Source organism: Lepisosteus oculatus, chromosome 3 (assembly GCF_040954835.1).
Source record: "Lepisosteus oculatus isolate fLepOcu1 chromosome 3, fLepOcu1.hap2, whole genome shotgun sequence".
NCBI classification, from domain to species: Eukaryota; Metazoa; Chordata; class Actinopteri; order Semionotiformes; family Lepisosteidae; genus Lepisosteus; species Lepisosteus oculatus.
The window spans coordinates 9,918,866-9,938,206 of record NC_090698.1 but is presented as its reverse complement, the minus strand read 5'-3'; the positions used below and the strand labels follow the sequence as shown (position 1 = coordinate 9,938,206).

The window sequence follows — 19,341 nt, the reverse complement described above, 5'->3', positions numbered from 1 at the left end:
GGGAGCTACAGCGCATTACTGCCATACAAACACACTTACAGCAGGGTGTTGTGGTCACAGCAGGTTTAATCAGCTGCCGCCGAGGACGGTCGATCAGAACACTGTCAGGGGCACATCGGCCCACATGCCCCCCGAGCGCAGGGTCGCAACACCGCGGTACCGTCCGCGACCGGCTGCCCCCTCGGCGGGGTCCGAGCTACCACACAGGGCCACGGCTCTAACCCCCCCCCAGCTGAAACAGTCAGGACTGTAGGGGCTCCCCCTTTGCCCCCCTGACGGGCCCCCTCGCCGGTGGATCCGCCCGCCCCCCTGCGGCTCACCTCCCCGGGGGCTGGGGCAGGCAGAGGTTGTAGAAGGAGCCCGAGTCCAGGGAGCCCAGCCCCCTCCAGGCCACCCAGCCCCCCCTCTGGGCCGCCGGCCCGTCCAGCGCAGCGCCGTAGTAGTGGGGGTCCAGGACCAGCAGGTAGCTCCCCCGCTTCCCGTCGCAGACCCCCAGCACCCCCTTCGAGGCGTTGTCCCGGTCGCCCCCCATCATGACGGGCGAGCCGTGCGCGCGGAAGTGCCCGTGGAGCTGGCCCGCGACGTCCCGCAGCTCGGGCCCGGGCCGGACGTGCAGGACCCGGCAGGGGACGTCGTGAAAGTGGTCCAGGAGCATGGCCGCCTCGCAGGCCCCGATCCAGTCGCGGGACCCCAGGAAGGAGGCCGGCTTGTCTCCCATGGCGACCAGGGCCCGCTGGATTTCGGGCAGGCTGGGCGGGGCGGCCGTGCTGCTCCCGGGCCCGGCCACGCCGTTCAGGCAGACCCAGGAGGAGAGGGTCTGCAACGTCCGGTAGCCGCAGCCCCACCCCCGGTCGTCGTGGCCGTCGCAGCCGTAGTGGAAGTACCGGCACGGCCCCCTGATCAGGGCACAGCGGCTGATGTCCCCCTCCGGCTCGGGCAGCGGCAGTCCGAGGTGGACGCCCGGGTCCCCCTCCATCCCTCCAGCTCCTCACGATGGCCGTCCACGGGCCAGGGGGCACGCCTCTACTGCAACAGCAGAACGAGAAAGGCAGAGGTTAATACCACAAACACGTCCGGTCTCCCGAACAAGAGGCTCCGCTCCTCGTACTGGTCGATCTGGACTGAACCGACTCACAGCTCCTCTCCAGTCCCTGGAGCAGGTTGATTCTCAATTCGTACTGGTCAATCTGGACTGAACCGACTTACAGCTCCTCTCCAGTCCCTGGAGCAGGTTGATTCTCAATTCGTACTGGTCAATCTGGACTGAACCGACTTACAGCTCCTCTCCAGTCCCTGGAGCAGGTTGATTCTGAATTCGTACTGGTTGATCTGGACTGAACCGACTCACAGTTCCTATCCAGTCCCTGGAGCAGGTTGATTCTGAATTCGTACTGGTCGATCTGGACTGAACCGACTCACAGCTCCTCTCCAGTCCCTGGAGCAGGTTGATTCTCAATTCGTACTGGTCAATCTGGACTGAACCGACTTACAGCTCCTCTCCAGTCCCTGGAGCAGGTTGATTCTGAATTCGTACTGGTTGATCTGGACTGAACCGACTCACAGTTCCTATCCAGTCCCTGGAGCAGGTTGATTCTGAATTCGTACTGGTCGATCTGGACTGAACCGACTCAGCTCCTCTCCAGTACCTGGAGCAGGTTGATTCTGAATTCGTACTGGTCGATCTGGACTGAACAGACTCACAGCTCCTCTCCAGTCCCTGGAGCAGGTTGATTCTCAATTCGTACTGGTCGATCTGGACTGAACCGACTCACAGCTACTCTCCAGTCCCTGGAGCAGGTTGATTCTCAATTCGTACTGGTCGATCTGGACTGAACCGACTCACAGCTCCTCTCCAGTCCCTGGAGCAGGTTAATTCTCAATTGGTAATGATCAATCTTTACTTGAAACATCACGATAGGAAAATGAACTTGCAGAATTCAACTAGAAGTTCTTTCATGGGGAAACTAGCTGACATCAAAACACAGCAAACTGTTCATCATTCTTGACCTGTCCTGACACCAGGCATTATAAATAACAAACACAACTCCTCGCACTGATATAGCATCATTCATGCCAATGAATCTCCCTCGACACTATTGCTACCAGCCAGAGTGTAGTTCTATTTTGATCTTTTCCTAAATAGATTCATTTTCAGCCACCGACCGATTGAATTCGCCTATCCTAAAGCGTATAGCATAAGCAACTTTATTATACTATACACAGCTGAAGAACAAAACAGAAGCGTGAATGTATAGGGCGAAACTGATGACCCAATATTCCCCTCTCCGCATCCCCGTGGTAATACAGCATCTAGAACTCCTCCTGAAATGAGGACATTTCTTTCTGCCCTAAAGAGAACCCTGTGCAGCAAGTAGTTTTCATATTTAACACAGGTCAGGCGTTCGGCACTGCAGAGAGCGGTACCTCTTTCACGCCGAGAAGACGCGTCAGAGCAGCGCTAGGCTGGCTGTGAAGTGTCTATTTTCTGTATCTGTTTTAATATTTTGTCTCCTTTTGTGTATTTCTGATGTTTAAATTAAAAACTTTTTTTAAAATAAGCAACGGGAACGTACTTCCTGTGGGCGAGCTCCGTGAAGCCGCCAATAGAAAAGGAACTTCCTGTCAGAGAGCCTACTGAGAATTTCAAAATAAAAGTCCCCAAACCTTAAAGAACCGAGCTGGATTATCTGATATTTTAATGTAAAAACAAATTCCTTTAATTTTTAAACGTCTTCAGTTAAAATGCATTTCTTTCTACGTGTCAGTTACTTTACCGGGTCCGCTGGTGAAATTCTTCCCTTGGACTACAAACTCCCTGGAGGGGGGACACAGTTACGTTCCGCATTCAGGTCTAAGAATAGTGTACGCTCCAAATAAATGAAGGCCTTGAGCCAGAACGGAATTTAGATGTTGCGTCTTGAAGGTAACGAGTATCAGCAGCTTTCATAATGAAATCAGCTTAAGGAAACGCAAATATTCATACTTTATCGTCAAAACAGTCGCCAATCCATTATTTAAATATTCGAGTGGGAGCTGTTTCTAGCGAGGAATCAGCATTCTAAAAGTTGCCTTTTTAACTTACTCTCAGTCGCAACTATTGAAACCTTGGCTTTGATCAGCTTCGCAGTAGTAGTAGTAATCACAGATCTGGTGCCTACCCTAACAAATACACCAGCAGTGATGACGTCAGGCGAGATGTACATAAAACGTGAATAGTAAGAAATAATGCAAATTGTCCTGGTAAAGCTGCTTTTTCTTTGTATGCACAGCTCTGTCAGGACAGTAGAGGTTATCAGTTTAGCACAGGTGCAGCTCAGAATCAATCGCTTTTAGGGTATCGATGCAATTTCCAAATCCTGCTCTGTCTGAAGGTCTCTGGGTTCTCGGGAGACATGAGTACGAGTGACGATGCACCCCGTTCCGTCATGAAACCGTTACTGCATAGCCGCTGCGCCGGAAACAGCCCGCGCCAGACAGCCTGGAAGAGTTTCCGGTGTGGGGACTGTTTCCGAGAGGGAAACACCTCCCCCTGCAGGCGCCTAATAATAATAATAATAATAATTAATCATCATCATAATAGGAATTCCCCTCAAGAGTGCAGCTATAAGTGGGGAGAAGAACAGAGTGATGAAGCCAGTTCAGAGAGGGGGATTATTAGGAGGGAATGACTGGTAAAGGCCAGGGGGATATTTGGCCAGGACGCCTACTCTTTTCGAGAAATGTCCTGGGCTTTTTAATGACCGGAGTCAGGACCTCGGTTTTACGTCTTATCCGAAGGACAGTGCCTGTTTATAGTGTAGTGTCCCTGTCACTCTACTGGGGTAATAACAACCCACACAGACTGCAGGGTGAGCGCCCCCTGCTGGCCCCACTAACACCTCTTCCAGCAGCAGCCTTAGCTTTCCCAGGTCTCCCATCCAGGTACTAACCCGGCTCACAGGTGCCGATATCCAGCGGGCTGCCAGTTCTGGCTGCTGACCCATGTGGCTTCAGGCCCTAGAAAGCAGAACCTGAGTGTTGTGCTGTGAGCTGTTAGGATCATTTATGCGGGGTTTTCCCATTCCGGTAGGTTCAACGTAGCAGAATGTGGGCGTCATCACTTACCAGTGCAGGCCAATAGAGGGCCCTCCAGTCTAACTCCAGTTCTGTAGGCCACCCTCAAGCAAGTGTTTAAACTTAATGGGAGCTCTTCTTAACTATCCATTAAGCGATTTGTTCAGTTCAGGTGACACCAGCCCTTAAAGCGGAACAGGTTTCCGTTCTGAATGAGCTCTAAATGTTATCATCAGTTGCTTGATTAACTGATGACAACACAATTCATCAATGTTGGGAATTTAACAGCAGCCTACAGAACCCGCTGGATTAGGGTGCAGAGACGGGGCAGGAGGCCTCTGTGATACAGGCGCCTGTGGTAAGCCTGTGCAAGGCAGCTGTGAGTTCCTTAACAGCTTAACAGGACCAACAACACTCATCAGACTCCTGTCACAGAGCAGTCAGGTCCACTCCAGGTTTTACAGGACACAAGAGGCCCCTACTTAGGGAACAAAAACAGCCTTCCTGCTTTATTCGAATTGCTGTGCAAGGGGAATGTTCATCTGCATGCACAACTCACTTGTAATTAGGCCTGACGAATACGAGAACACAGAAGCACGCTCTCACATCTGAGGAGTCACACTCACAGATTTCTGCACACATACAAAGGTCCACACTGAAAAGACACACATGTACACAGCTGGACTGGTACGTATGCACACACTGAAACTTCACAGGCCATTTGGAGTTACGGGTGATGCTAAAGGGCAGGATTGGGATAGAGAGAGGAGGACATTAAAGGATGAGAGTGAGGGGAACTGTAGAGAGTTCGGATTGGGATCAGGCGTAGGATTTCTGGAGTTGGCGACAGAGGAGTAGGATTGCAGGCAAGGGGGAGGTTAGGAGCAACAGTGAAGCAAGAGTCTTGGACCAAGTGGAAACCTGAGGGGAGGAGTGCTGGACAGGAGGGACATCGGGGACAGGGGATTGTTCAGGCTGGGGCTCCTGGCCAGATTAGGAGCAGGAGTGCACGTCGTCACATCCATCTGCAGATTCTCCAAGACGAAAAGAAACCAGCAACAGACCTCTCCCGATTCAACTTTAAATCGGTTTATTTTTTGTTCTCTTCAAAGAAAAAACTATTTACATTTTCTTTCAGTTGTTCTGTTTCGTTTTAGATCTCTAGAACATTCACAAAGTTCAAAGCTGGAGCTGAGCAAAATGGGTGTGAAAAGGCAGAATTGTGTGAAGCCAAAATTAAAACACAAACAGGACCATGACCGGAGCACGGGATAAGAAGCAACAGCTCGTCTCATTCTGCTCCTCAGTCCAGAAACCCCACTGTTCTGTTACAGCAGAAAGGAAACCTAGGAGGTTCTTAAAATATTTAGACAACTTGAAACACTGCTGCTCAGAGTTCTGTACAATCACAATACAAAAACTGGTTTAATTCCAGTTAAAAACCTACAGTATTAAATAGGTCTGTGCAAATTAAAAAACCTTGGTATCAAACAATCGACTTATCGGTAGACAATCCCACTGAACACTCGCTCATCCTAGCAGTTGGGGGTTCAAATCTAGGATTACTATCACGATACACAGGGGCAATACTGATGTCGAGAACGCCAGTGTGTACCACTGGCACTTATTAGGCAAGGAGCTTTTGGCTGGAGCGGTCATCCCTCTTACCGGTCCGGATACGGACAGATATCCCTTAAGAGGTGGGGTGTCCACATCACAAGCCACATTCGTTACATAAGGTCTGACCCTTCTCGTATAAAATCAGAATACCTCCAAAACAAAACAAGCACACAGAGAGGTCACATCTCCGATCCACTGTGTAGGGGAGCTCCTGAGAGCAAAGCACGCTGGGATGGCAAGTAATACATCAAGGCGAGGATCTGTGTGTATCCCCATCTAAACTTAAAGATGCCAGGGCTTTGGGAAAATACTGCATTACGTTTTATGAACAGCACTGGAATTCTCCGTGTTCAACATTTTAATGGACCCTACTGGGAACAATGGTGAGAAAAAGACGAGACTGCCCGCCCTGCAGAATGCAGATGCAGCACCAGAAGAACTGAATCCCCATTAAATATTTATTTCTCCCACATTAAGTATAAAATCAGACTGGAATCGTTCGGGAAGACAGGTGCTGAAAGTGCGCTGGAAAAGCCCCAGAGAAAGCAGACAGGCGTAGCGTCACTTGGGATCGTGGAGTCGGAAGACGCAGAAGGTGGGAGGCAGCAGACATGCTGTAAGGTAAGGAGCTCATTTTCTCCGAAACATCTTGCATGGGAGAACATTACAGAAGGAACTATGACGTAACCTAGCACAGCTGGATCAGGCCTGCTCAGTCCTGGTCCTGGAGGGCCAGGGTGTCTGGGTTATGTCCGACGACGGCCCCAGGACCCTGACAGCTGAACGAGACAGATCTGTTGGTCCAATCCAGCCAATAACAGGCCTGGAGTCTGGAGTGAAAACCTACTGACATCACAGGCCCATTCAAGACCAGGACTGCCTCTCTACTTCTGCATATCAGTGGGTGAATTTCAAAGTTCCGGTGCAGAAAAAAAAATCACAGGGGCTGGGCTGATCTTATCTTCAAGTTCTGGACTTTGTGACGGCCTGGGTTTATAGTTCTAGACTTTGCGGTACTGGAAACATTTTTAATTTTTATTGTCCTGGGCTGTTCCAGGCTTTTCTGTACCAAATTAACCCGGTTTCTGGATCTGGACTTTACTATACGGCTCTGTTGCATAGATCTACTGGACTGATCTCCATACTCTTTATTCTGCAGTACTGTTCTACACCCTGTGCTGTACTGGACTTCACAGCTCTTCACTGAACAGTCTTGCCCTGAACTAGACCAGAAGATCCTGCACAGCTAAAAGATCACACCAAGAACAATAATCAAAGAGAAGCCAGTTAGAAAAAGGCCCCCAGTCCACCTTTCTGCTGTAAAAACCCTCCCAATATTACCATCAACGTGTTGTCACTGCCAGTTCACACCTTTTCACAAGAGTCATGTGACAGCGCGGCACCTCCTGCCCGGGGCAAAGACAACATCTACACTGTCCCCTTTTCTTTCTCTGTTCGGTAAGTGTAGGGGAATGTTTCATTGGAGGAGATATAGGCATTGGAGGGTAATCGAGAGAACAAGATAAGCTAATGCCTTTCCCTAGGTATCTGGGTAATTAACTATTCCAGCTTCCTCTGCAAGAGGTTCGTTTGACCATCCTGAGACTCAAACAAGCAATGTGCACGAACAGAGGTGAACAGGTCCCACCTAGGGAGCAGACCAGACTCTGTGCACACCGACAGCTCTCCTCCAACCCTTGCTCGTTCACAACTCAGCCCAAACCGGAGAAGCCAGAGACTTTCCTAACGGCAACTCTGCAAATCCTTTCGCAATAAGGCAACAGCCCTGAACACCTCTGTGCCTACTGCTAGCTTCCCCGAAATGGGACAATCCTCTGTGCTGTGAGCGAGGGGGTCCGGAGTCCGGCTGCCATACCAATCGGGGAACACGGGACCGATATTCAGTTCCCAAATCCTCAATCAACCTCCAGGCCCATCGAACCAAAAATAAGTCTAGTGTTGTTGCTGCAATCGGAGGCACCGCGCCGTTGCCAGAGAGCCACACAGAGTAAGACAGAACAGCTCAGCCGACGCCTGCTGTTCTGTGAAACACCGCCCTGCCGCACAGCGACCCCTGTCCCAGAAGCACTGGGTGTCAAGATCCAGAGCAGCCAGTTCAGGCCTGGTTCCAGAAAGGCCACGACTTTCAGGTTGAATAGGTTTCAGATTTAAACCTGCTTGTCAGGCAACTTATTAAATAATACAATTTGGAGATCAATGTGAATTGGAATCTGTGCACTCCTTCAGCCTTCGAGGACCAGGCTTCTGCTGTTTGAATGGGCGACTTGCTTAATTTAGCAGTCACACACGGGTGTTGCCAATCTTTAGAAACCAGTGAAGCCTAAGGCCCACAGGATTGGAGTTCTTCAGAAACAGGTCTGCAGAGCTGCTCTATGGCATCTACAGAGCACATCCTGTTAATGGGGCTCTGTACAAGCACATTACACAGCAAATTCTGCAAGTTGGGCGCAACTGCACACTTGAAATTCCACAGCACGCTTGTAGGCACTGATCTGCAATGCCATCCCCGCAAGGGGACAGTACTTTGACAATCCTATCCAGCCACGCAGGGGGAGAATATACTCGACTCCCACGGTGCCCAATGCGGCCAGGAAACGCTATCTGGCAGAGTGGCTATTTGGCACAACTCCAGTCAAGCGCAAAGAAGCACAACACAGTCCGGCCTCCAGCACTGAGGCCGGGAAGCAAAGAAAAGGAAAATAAAAAGACCCCCCCCCCCCCTCCCCATAAGCGATGGTACCAGGAATCAGCAAGTGGGTTTGAGAGCAGATGCTGGCTGCACAGCAGGGGGCAGCTCGCCCGTCGGGCCAGGCGCAGCCCAGCGCAGGTGCGCGCAGACCTCCGGCACAGAGGCTGCACAGCGGCTACATATCGGCGCTTCAGACTGGACTTTATTTTAACACTTGTGCACATGATTCAGAGGGAGACTGCCAAGGCATCTCAGTCCCATCCCTGCGCTCAGTTTCTGGAAGCTCGCTGGCCTGCGCGGCCTGGGAACGGGCGTCGACCCCCTGCCCCCTCCCCGCTGGTCGCTCACCTGGGCGAGACCACACCCCCTCGCCACACAGGTGAGGCCCGAGGGGGAGGCGCCATGGCTACGGCTCGCTCTCGGTGTTCCCCCATTTTTAAATCTGTGAGCTTTCCCCCCCACCCCCCCCCCGCATGTCATCATAAAAAGAACGCGTGAGCCACGAGGGGTGGCTGATTTGTACAGTTAAGGCATGTCAACGAAATTGGAAAAAAACAAAAACAAAAACCAAACATCTTACATTATTTACATTAGAAGCTCTTTCTTCTTCTTTTATGTACAATATGAGACACATCACAGTCCAGCTGCTGGCCCGTTCAGAGCCAGGAGGAACAGGGGTCCCCTGAGCCTGCCCACTCACACCCCGCACCCAGCCGTGCAGGGGGGCTGGCTGATTCGGGCCGACGGTTCGAGGCGGGGCCCTCCCTGGATCTCTGCACTCCTGCCCCGGCGGTGCCCCCCCCCTGCTCCCGGCTGTGTTTGGAGAAGAGGAAGGCTCGGCGCGGAGACAGGGCCCGAGCTCCGCCGAGTCCGTCCGGCCAGGGGAGGGGCAGAGGGGAAGGGCACGAGGAAAAGATCAAATCAAATGAACCAGACTTTCCTGGAAAAGTTCCAAACCAAATCCAAACAAAAAAGGTGGGAGGGGGGATTGGAAAAACAGGAATTCGGATACACTGGGATAACAGGCGGATGATCCCCGAACCCCCTCCAACCCCTCTGCCGACACCGTCACAGCTGCTCTCCGTTCCCCAACTCCAAAGAGCTGGGCGGAGACTTGCGGCCCGTCCTTCACGAAAGGGAAACGAGCGAAGGCGGTGCCGGGGTGCAAGCTGGGAGAGGCAGGAGGAGCGAGGAGGACATTCATAGTCTGTCCGCACGGGAGGTCGAGGGAAGGTCCTTCTGAAGCTGTGGGACATGCAATTCCTGCAAAAGGGATGAGAAACAGAAAAGGGGACGCGATTCAGAGAACGGGGACAGAAGCTCACAGTTCACAGTTTAATGATGGAGCAGCTACTGCCCAAAGAACTAGAGTTGCGCGTCCCACAGAAACACACCAGAAAGATCTTTTCACTGCTCACATCACAGTTCGGAGTTAAAATGGTTTATGCGGCACTACAAGATAACAGGAGGAGAGAGACGGCTCTCCCTGACAGCACTGAGAGATCACAGCAGAATGAGCACTGACTGGAGGAGACTCAGCTCTCACTGACAGCACTGAGAGACCACAGCAGAGTGAGCACTGACTGGAGGAGAGACACAGCTCTCACTGACAGCACTGAGAGATCACAGCAGAGTGAGCACTGACTGGAGGAGAGACACAGCTCTCACTGACAGCACTGGGAGATCACAGCAGAGTGAGCACTGACTGGAGGAGACACAGCTCTCACTGACAGCAGTGAGAGATCACAGCAGAGTGAGCACTGACTGGAGGAGAGACACAGCTCTCACTGACAGCAGTGAGAGATCACAGCAGAGTGAGCACTGACTGGAGGAGAGACACAGCTCTCACTGACAGCAGTGAGAGATCACAGCAGAGTGAGCACTGACTGGAGGAGAGACGCAGCTCTCATTGAGCCTCTCATTCTCAGTTCTTTACTCATCTTCAAACCACTATTTGTATCATTTAATACAAATTCACCAGCACACACAGTCACACCTGACTGTACTGTAGACACTGCTAGAGCCACTGCTGTCCCTCTCCTCTCACACTCCCCCTGAATCCACCAGCACACACACACACACTGTCACACCTGACTGTACTGGAGACACTGCTAGAGCCACTGCTGTCCCTCTCCTCTCACACTCACCCTGGATTTACCAGCACACACTGCTGCCCCTCGCTTCCAATCCCCTCTAACTTTCCTTACCTTGTGTCTCCGACTGGTGTGTGGCCCCTTCTCTCCCTCCAACGCGCCGAAAATCTTCACTCCACCTCCCGCAGAAGAAGGGGGAAAAGTATAAAAAAAACTTGCTTGTGTTCCTCCTCCATTTGGCCAATTTGCTGAACAAACCAAATTTGAACAAAAACAATCCAGGCCAGTCAGGAAGATTATCCACAGCTTGAACCAGCATGTACTTTATATGATCTCCAAAATCCCTTCTGGTTCAGGTTAAAAAGTTTTTTTTGTCTCTGATAGAAGTTCCCGGGACACCCACTGCAGCGACACGGGCTTGTGATCCATGGGAAACGGAATGGCAAAGGTCTCCATCTGCCGGACACCCTCCAGCCAGTTCCGGTCTCTTCCCGTTCACTGGGCTCGTCGCTGCTGTCCCGGCTCCCCAAACTCCCGCCCGGCCCTGTCCCGGATCGGCCTGGGAGGGAGCGGTCACGGAAAAATGTTGGGATGGGGCGTGTGTGTGTGTGTGTGTGTGTTGGGGGGAGGGGGCCCGCAGTGCTCTCGACTGGCAGAGGCTTCGAAAGAACGCTTGGAGCTCGTTTTTGGGGGTTCAGCTTCCAGAGCTTCCTTCATGGCTGAGGCCCGGCTATCCCCAGCGTTGTCCTTGCAAGCGGTCGCCGAGTCCGTCCCGCGGCCCCTCCCCCGCGCTGCGGAAGAGGGCGCGGGCGTCTGTCCCGTGTCTGTGTGAGAGAGAGAAAGTCTCGACCTCCTCTCTCGCCCAGCCCAGCGTCCGGTCCCGGCTGGGCTCCGCAAGCTTCTCGTCCGCCCCAGACGTGCCCCGTCTCCCGCCTTCTGCCAGCTTGAGAACATCCTCACAGTTGCCCCCGACCTGTTTTCCTCCCCCCAAGGAACGAAAGTGCATAGTGGGACGCCCCAGCAGGACCCGTCCAGGGGCATTTCTCCTCTCTCGGCCCCAAGGAAAACCGTGGAAAAATTCTTCCAATCGGATGATGGCATTCCCAGTTGTACACTTCCTCAGACAGCAGAGGCGCCATCTTCCTTCCTTCTGGGCCTTCAGCTCCTTGCGGCCCTCCACTCCCACCCACCTGTATTTTTTTAGATTTTCTTTTTTTTTTTTAGCAATGTGGAAAAAAAAATAAAATAAAACCAACTATCCCCAACAAAAATCATCGCCTGAAAAAATGAAGCAAAGACTTCTTTTCTGATTGAAGTGTCGTGTACCGGACAGATTCTCTCCTTAGTTTAAGCCGTTCGGCTTCTGTGTATTTTTTTCCCCGCTCTCTCTTTTCTGAAATGAACAGGCAGTTTAAGCCAAAACTGAAATGACAAAAAAAATTAGCCATACAAAAAATCTTCACACTCAACGAACATAACACCCCCCCCTCCCCCCAAGAAGATTCCCACCCCCAGAAAAAAAAATCTTTCACAAGTTTTTGTAAAACCAGTTGTGTTGTGGTACGCCCCTGTTTCTCTCCCCTTCCCCCCCACACCACTTATTCCTACAAAAAAACTGTTTTGGGATGGGGATCTGGGGGGGGGGGGGGTGTTTATCACATTGTAGGAACGGAAATGCCAACCCCCCCTGCCCCGCCACTTCCTCTTCCTGTTTCGAGCGCTTGTGACAGAAGAGTCCCGCGTGGATCAATCGCGCATGTGGGGGGGGGGGGTAAGGGGGGGACCCATCAGATTTCCAGGAGGCCTGTAAACAACCACACACCCCCAGTGAGGAATACAGGTATAAAAAAACTGGTTTTGACAGGGTTCAGAAGAGGCAGTGTCTTCAACAGTAGCAGTCTGGTGTTCGTAGGTTTTTTTTAAAATTACTTTTTTTTGTCATTTTGAGTTTTTTTTATACAAATAAAAAAAGAACAAAGCCTCCACCTTCCGTCCGATTCCTCTGTGAAATAATCCCCGCGTCCCGTCAGGCGCGAGAATCTGGGATCATTTTTTCCTCCATTTCCGTTCTGTTTTGGAATACATTCAATGTTTTTTGTTTCGAAACAGAAAAAACACAAACGCACTTAGACGGGAGGCAATGAAGACTCATAGCAGCCTCAAAGTGCTCTGAATCTCAGTTCAAATACTTATCACTTTATATATATAATGGATATATAAAAAAGACAAAATTAGCATCGTCATCATCATCAATAGCAACAACAATGAGAGTAACACAATATACTAACATCTGCACATCTGGCTGTTTCTTAACACAGTTCAGATGTCTGTATCTTTTATAGCTCGGTAGAAAACCCACTCACCCACGCACACAAACATTCACTCCATTCCTTCATGCTCTCCAAGTTGCATGACAAATCGACAACAGGCAATATAAATCACATCCAAGAACTGACAACAAATGATTTTCTCTTTCAAGAGAGTCCCTGGACAAATATGGAGAACCACAAGGGCCAGAAGGCTGGAATGGGGAGGTGAGACGGCACACTTTCACTGCCCACAAAGCCAAGTAAAGACCTGCTTTCCACGCCAGAGGGAAAGAGCTTGAGAAATGAGAGAGAGAATCACAAGTCTTCAGGCTCCTTAGGCTCCAGTTGAAGCTGCTGGGACGAATTCACAAACACACCAACAGAGAAAGGCCGATCCGGACAACACAAACAGGAACGCCACCCGGCACGAGGAGACAGCACAGGAGTCTAGCTTACACCCACGCAAGCACTGATACTCACACGAAACGCATGAAGAGGCGCAGTGTAGCCGGGGACACAGTCAGAGGCCGGGGACTGATGACCCACCTGCAGGTGGCTGCGCAGATGCAGCTGGGCACACAAGCAGAGGCCAGGGACTGATTGCCTACACGCAGGTGGCTGCACAGACGCAGCTGGGGACACATGCAGAGGCTGGGGACTGAAGGTGCACACGCAGGTGGCCGTACATGCTGGAGCTGAGCCACATGTCCCGAAGAGAAATGTTAACGCAAGAGGGAAGCAGAACAGGTGTTCAATCATGAGAGGCAGGCTGGGACTGGGGCAACTGCCAGGGAAGAAGGAAAACATATTTATCCAGGGACTAAGAGCTGGTGATGAGAATGATGCCTTGTGCAATATTGCCCACTCTGCCTCGCGCGCACACACACAAATACAAAATCCTCACTTCAACAAAATGACAATAATGGCCTCTCTTCTTTTGATACATCTTGGTAAGCAATGAAAAAAATACATTGTGCAGACTAATGTATGACTCTGTCTCACACACGCACGCACTCGCACCGATATCCACCTCGACTCCACATCCATTTTTTTTTTGTTATTTTTACATAAGTGCAAATCTTCAAGTTTCTTTTTAAATCCATATTTTTTTCAGAATAGCTTCAAACTTTTATATATATATAAACGTTTTTTTAAAAAACAAAAAAACAGTGTTTGTTTTTCAAGAAAGGATTTGTTTTCCGATATGAAAAAAAAAATCGACCCTCCCTTTCCCCCCCAGCTACGTCCTGCAAAAACACAGACTATCCAGTTATTTATATATATGTATACACACACACATATATATATTCAGTCTCAAGGTTTCTAAAATAAGAAAACAAATGGAAAACCCGAAGCAAATCCCCTCTTAATAAAGTGCATTAGTTAGTTTAAGGTGCTTAATGTAGTAAGTGCCAGAGGGATCCCCTTCCTCTCTCAGTTCGAGGGGTGAAGAGAAGGCCCTAACTGTGGCTCCTAAAGGAACGAGTGGAGCCCCTCCCCACATCAAACCCTTCACCTCCACACCCCCACCTCTCTCTCCAGGGACCCCCCCGTCTTGCCCCGCCCCCCCTGCCCCCCGCCCACCCCCAGCAGTGCACATTCCTCAATCAGTAAGACTGATTTGACAAAAGGCAACAGGATCACTATTGCTATTTCAATAGTCCTCCACAGGCTCCATCTCACTCAGGCTCATTCGCTCTCCTGAACTGTGGAACGAGTAACCTGGAGAGAGAGAGGGAGACAGGGAGACAGAGAGGGAGGGGGAGAGGGGTGGACAAGAGGAGAAAAAGAATGAAAAAAAGACATGACTTATTGTGGCAGCTGTATATATACAGCTACAGGCACTGGCCAAAACATTAGGACTCCCCCAGTCTAATGGACAGACTTGGTGCGGAGGGCAACGTGTAGTTGGGCTTGGAGTCCAGGAGAGAAGAGGTCTCACCTCCCAAGGCAGGAACAATCCCCACCCAAACCAGATCTTAACTGAATGTCATCCTACCAAAACACCTGCGGCCTCATCCCGCTCTGTTATATCAGGAAATTTAGAATGTCTTGCTGCTCACAGACGTCCAAAGCATAACTCAAGCAGGGGGTTCTAATATATCAACCAATGAGTCTCTCTAATATACTAGGACTGCAGTGCCCCCTTGTCTGAATAACATCTGGTCTGCAGTACTTCAGTGTGTATGGTGCATTACTGCAGTGCCCCCTTGTGGCATCAGGGCCTGCAGTACCTCAGTTTAGTCTTACTGAAGGGGCCATGTGGGCCCCAATCCTAACAGACTGGGGCCACAGCAGCCCAGAGTGTACGGTGTAGCACATGGGCGGGGCGCAACAGTAGGCACTGTACCCAATATACTGGGGTCGGAGTGAAGCATCATGGTTTGCTTCTTCTTCATCTTGCTGGCCTGGCTGCCGTCGTACACCCCCGCCTTCCCGCTGTGAGCCGACTGAAACATGGACTGAAGACTGCTAGGGTTGAGACTGCGCATAGCATCCTGCAGAGGGAGAGCGCAGAGGAGCAGAAAGAGAGGGTGAGATGGGAGAGCTGTCAACACCCATTGCACAAAAACAAGTACAAAGAATTAAAAGGGAAAACAGAGCACAAGAAAACCAGAGAGAAATAGCGGCAATACCTGTAGAGGGAAGTTCATGGTCAGTCCTGCCACTTCTTTAGATAGCTGCAGAAACAGGATACAAGAGGGGTCAGCACAGGGAGGTGCAGACACAATAACCTCCCCCACCAGGAGCAAGATGGCCGAGAATCACCAGCACAGACCCAGTCTGCAATACAGCACGGTTTCCTGGCTCCGCAGGCCTTAAAAAAACGCTGACAATTCTGTAAGCCTTCACCGCTGCAGAGCGGGGAATCGGGGCACGACTGGAACCCCTTCCTCAGCCCTCGCTGGGGGCGGGCGAGTGGGTTTAACGACTTCTGTTCCGCTGAACATACGGCCTGCCCACCTGCTGCTGCTGTCTGTGGTGATTGGCTTTCTGTTTGGCACGGCGCTCCAGGAACTGTTTGGCGAACTCTTTGGCTTCCACGGTGTCTCCCAGGTAGGAGCGGATGAAGTCGTGGACCTCGTACGGAGACTCCACCTCCTTCAGGTAGGACACGATGGTGGGGACTGGAGAAGAGGATTTCACACGTATGAGGGGCAGAGAGAAAGAGTGCGAAGGCAGCAGAGTCTGACAGAGAGGGGGAGCGGAAGCGTTACCGTCGGGGGAGGAGGAGTTGTTGGAGGAGGTATTGAGTGCGTGCAACATCTGCTCGCACCAAGTAGTGAACCCGTCCTGCGGCTGCGGCTTCATGCCCTGCAATAACTTGAGCAGCTTCTCCTCCTCCTCTGTGCGCTTCCTTCTGTTCATCACGTACTGGTCGCTGCATGGGAGAGAGATCCGAGCACCGTGACTTTACCGGCACCCACGGCAATACACCGGGACTCTCACCGACACACCGTCACTCTCGGCAGTACACTATCAATCACACCAATACACCGTCACTCTCGGCAGCACACTGTCACCCCCGGCAGGACACTATCACTGGCACCAATACACCGACACTCTCGCCAGCACACTGACAGTCTCACCGATACACCTCTCGTCAGCACACCATCACTCTCCGATATATCAGAACTCTCGTTGATACACCGTCAATTTTGGCAGTACACCATCACTCTGATCGATATATCATCATCTCTCGTCAGTACACAGTCACTCTGATCGATATATCGTCATCTCTCGTCAGTACACCGTCACTCTGATCGATATATCATCATCTCTCGTCAGTACACCGTCACTCTGATCGATATATCATCATCTCTCGTCAGTACACCGTCACTCTGATCGATATATCATCATCTCTCGTCAGTACACCGTCACTCTGATCGATATATCATCATCTCTCGTCAGTACACCGTCACTCTGATCGATATATCGTCATCTCTCGTCAGTACACAGTCACTCTGATCGATATATCGTCATCTCTCGTCAGTACACCGTCACTCTGATCGATATATCGTCATCTCTCGTCAGTACACAGTCACTCTGATCGATATATCGTCATCTCTCGTCAGTACACAGTCACTCTGATCGATATATCGTCATCTCTCGTCAGTACACAGTCACTCTGATCGATATATCGTCATCTCTCGTCAGTACACCGTCACTCTGATCGATATATCATCATCTCTCGTCAGTACACCGTCACTCTGATCGATATATCATCATCTGTCGTCAGTACACCATCACTCTGATCGATATATCATCATCTCTCGTCAGTACACCGTCACTCTCACCGATATATCGTCATCTCTCGTCAGTACACAGTCACTCTGATCGATATATCGTCATCTCTCGTCAGTACACAGTCACTCTGATCGATATATCGTCATCTCTCGTCAGTACACAGTCACTCTCACCGATATATCATCATCTCTCGTCAGTACACCGTCACTCTCACCGATATATCATCATCTCTCGTCAGTACACCGTCACTCTCACCGATACACCCTCGTCAATCTTGTCAATACACCGCCCACATCGTTTGTAACACCATTACTACACACTACACACGTCAATCTTGTTAATACACTGTCAACCTCGTCAATATACCATGCATCTCCTCATCTCATACAGCCCACTGTGTGGGAGAAAGACCTGTATGCTGTCTGTCTCAGCTGTCTTAGTGAAGACATGTGGGAAATGCTGTATGAGGCCTACCTGAGTGAGGGACTGCTGCGGCTGTTCTTCAGACCCAGGTTCCTCAGTCCAGCCTGATTTTTCAAAGCCTCATCCCACAGGCCCATCCCAGTCTTGCCCTCCATCGCACTGGCCCAGAGCGCAGCGCCATCCCCCCACTGACTCGCCAGGGAAGACACGCTCGGGCTGCCCATGGACAGACCTCCATGCTGAGGGAAGAGAGCAGAGAAGACAATGTCAAGATCAGGTCAAGATCATACACTTACAGTGACCCCTGATCCTACATATGTGCCTGTGCTATAGTGACCCCTGACCATACACACAAGCCCCCACACTGTAATGACCCCTGACCTGTACACAAGCCCCTGCAGTGACCCCTGACCCTAGACACACCCATTGTAGTGATGCTACATATGAACCCCACCTGCAGTGACCCCTCCCCTGCCATGACCCCTGACCTTAGACACAAGCCCAACCCTGCAGTGACACCTGACCCTAGAAGTGAGCCCCCCCCACTATAGTGACCCCCTGACCCTGCACATGAGCTACTCCCCTGCCATGACCCATGACCTTGCACATGGACCCTTGACCCTGTAGTGACCCCTGACCCCTGCAGTCTGCGCCCCAGTTGCTCACCGCTCTCTGCTGCTGCTGGGCCCGCTGCTGCTGCTGCTTGTGCAGCTGCCTCTCCGCCTCCTGCTGCAGCTCCAGCAGGCTCTTGCCCTGCTTGGGCAGGCTGGTCCAGGAGGACGGGTTCTGCTGCGAGGCAACGGCCACCTGCTGCTGGGTCTGCTGGATTAGCTTCATGATCAGCTCGTGCTGCCGGCACTGTGCAAAGGAGGGGTTTCAGAGTGGAGTCAACGTGGGTTGCACCTCAGAAGTGGGGCCCCGTCCATCCCGCCTGCCACCCATGACCCTGACCCCCCAATCCCAGAAATCCATAGGGCTGCTTCTCCTGCCTGCACATGCCCAGGCTGTCTGTCTGCACCTCTTTCTTGGAGCAGTGTGGTCCTGTCAGCTCGCCCCAGTTCTTATTTCTGTTACTAAGTTAATGTTCAGTCTAAAACCAGTGACGGCTTTCTATTCTCTCTTAGGGAAAACATCTGACCTTGACAGAGCTGAGAGCACATTTACTAATCAGCCCCAAGCAGAAACTAAATCAACCCACCTGTGATGAAGAACTCAGCTGGAGAAAAACCCAAAGGGACAATGTTGCTCCAGAACCACTGACCTAGAGCAGGAGTTCTGACCCAGTCTCAAAGCCCCCTTGCCCACTGGTTGCTATTACAGCACACTTGAAATCTGCATTTGCACCGATAGATAAATGATTTTCCGCAGTCAGGTGGCAAATACCTGTTACCCTCTTCCACCAAGCCGATATGCCAAGCCTGGGAAGGGGTCTCCTTCCTCGGCTTGGCATATCCACCTGCCCATCTCTTCTTCTTATCCCTACCTGTTCCCTCCGTTTCTGCTCATCCTGCCTTCTCTTCTCCTCCCTCCGTTTCCTCTCCTCCTCTTCACGCTTAGCCCTGAGTTCAGCGTCTCGCCTCTCCTGCTGGAGCTGGAGGGCAACACAGACGAGACATAGGGTCAGGCACCCAGTGGGGAAACCAGAGGCACAGAGGCAGAGGGGAAGGGCCATCCATCGGCCTTACAACCCCATGTAAAAATGTTATCTTCTCACTCTCCCATACCAGTGTCCTGACGACCTACTGCCCCCCAGAAATACAGGATGCTCATTGCTGGTGAGCCCTGGTGACACCATTTTATTCCCTCAGAGGCCAACTGAAATTCTGCAGCTTGAGAGGACAACCAGGTGATGAGCCCAAGGGCCTCATAAACAAAGTGGAACGGC

General features: G+C 51.3%; 2 protein-coding genes across 10 annotated transcripts in view; both read right to left on the bottom strand.

The window, feature by feature from the left end:
- Positions 1-48: 48 nt before the first annotated feature.
- On the bottom strand, positions 49-3,443 carry ufsp1 (UFM1-specific peptidase 1). Of its 8 annotated transcripts, none has more exons than XM_015340576.2 (2): positions 3,083-3,443; positions 49-1,026 (listed from the first exon to the last, which is right to left on the bottom strand). In XM_015340576.2, the coding sequence occupies exon 2, from the start codon at positions 974-976 to the stop codon at positions 317-319; it is 660 nt and encodes a 219-aa protein (XP_015196062.2). In that variant the 5' UTR covers positions 977-1,026; positions 3,083-3,443; the 3' UTR covers positions 49-316. The 8 variants fall into 8 exon arrangements, with proteins under 8 accessions (XP_015196062.2, XP_069042811.1, XP_015196063.2 ...); XM_069186710.1 differs by having other exon boundaries at positions 3,159-3,443; XM_015340577.2 differs by lacking the exon at positions 3,083-3,443 and adding an exon at positions 2,775-3,044.
- A 1,683-nt stretch (positions 3,444-5,126) lies between these two features.
- gigyf1a (GRB10 interacting GYF protein 1a) overlaps positions 5,127-19,341 on the bottom strand; it is a 30,172-nt gene continuing 15,957 nt past the window's right edge. For both annotated transcript variants that reach the window (XM_069186697.1, XM_069186698.1), the window contains exons 19-27: positions 18,940-19,047; positions 18,123-18,314; positions 17,508-17,695; positions 16,004-16,167; positions 15,750-15,913; positions 15,422-15,466; positions 15,136-15,283; positions 10,591-14,507; positions 5,127-9,646 (exon numbers count right to left, since the gene is read on the bottom strand). In XM_069186697.1, coding sequence (XP_069042798.1) covers positions 14,440-14,507; positions 15,136-15,283; positions 15,422-15,466; positions 15,750-15,913; positions 16,004-16,167; positions 17,508-17,695; positions 18,123-18,314; positions 18,940-19,047 — 1,077 coding nt within the window. In that variant the 3' untranslated portion in view covers positions 5,127-9,646; positions 10,591-14,439. The remainder of the gene's footprint in view (positions 9,647-10,590; positions 14,508-15,135; positions 15,284-15,421; positions 15,467-15,749; positions 15,914-16,003; positions 16,168-17,507; positions 17,696-18,122; positions 18,315-18,939; positions 19,048-19,341) is intronic.

Bases quoted from the DNA above. Each gene is read 5' to 3' on its own strand.
- ufsp1 (XM_015340576.2), bottom strand. From the start codon at position 976: ATGGAGGGGGACCCGGGCGTCCACCTCGGACTGCCGCTGCCCGAGCCG.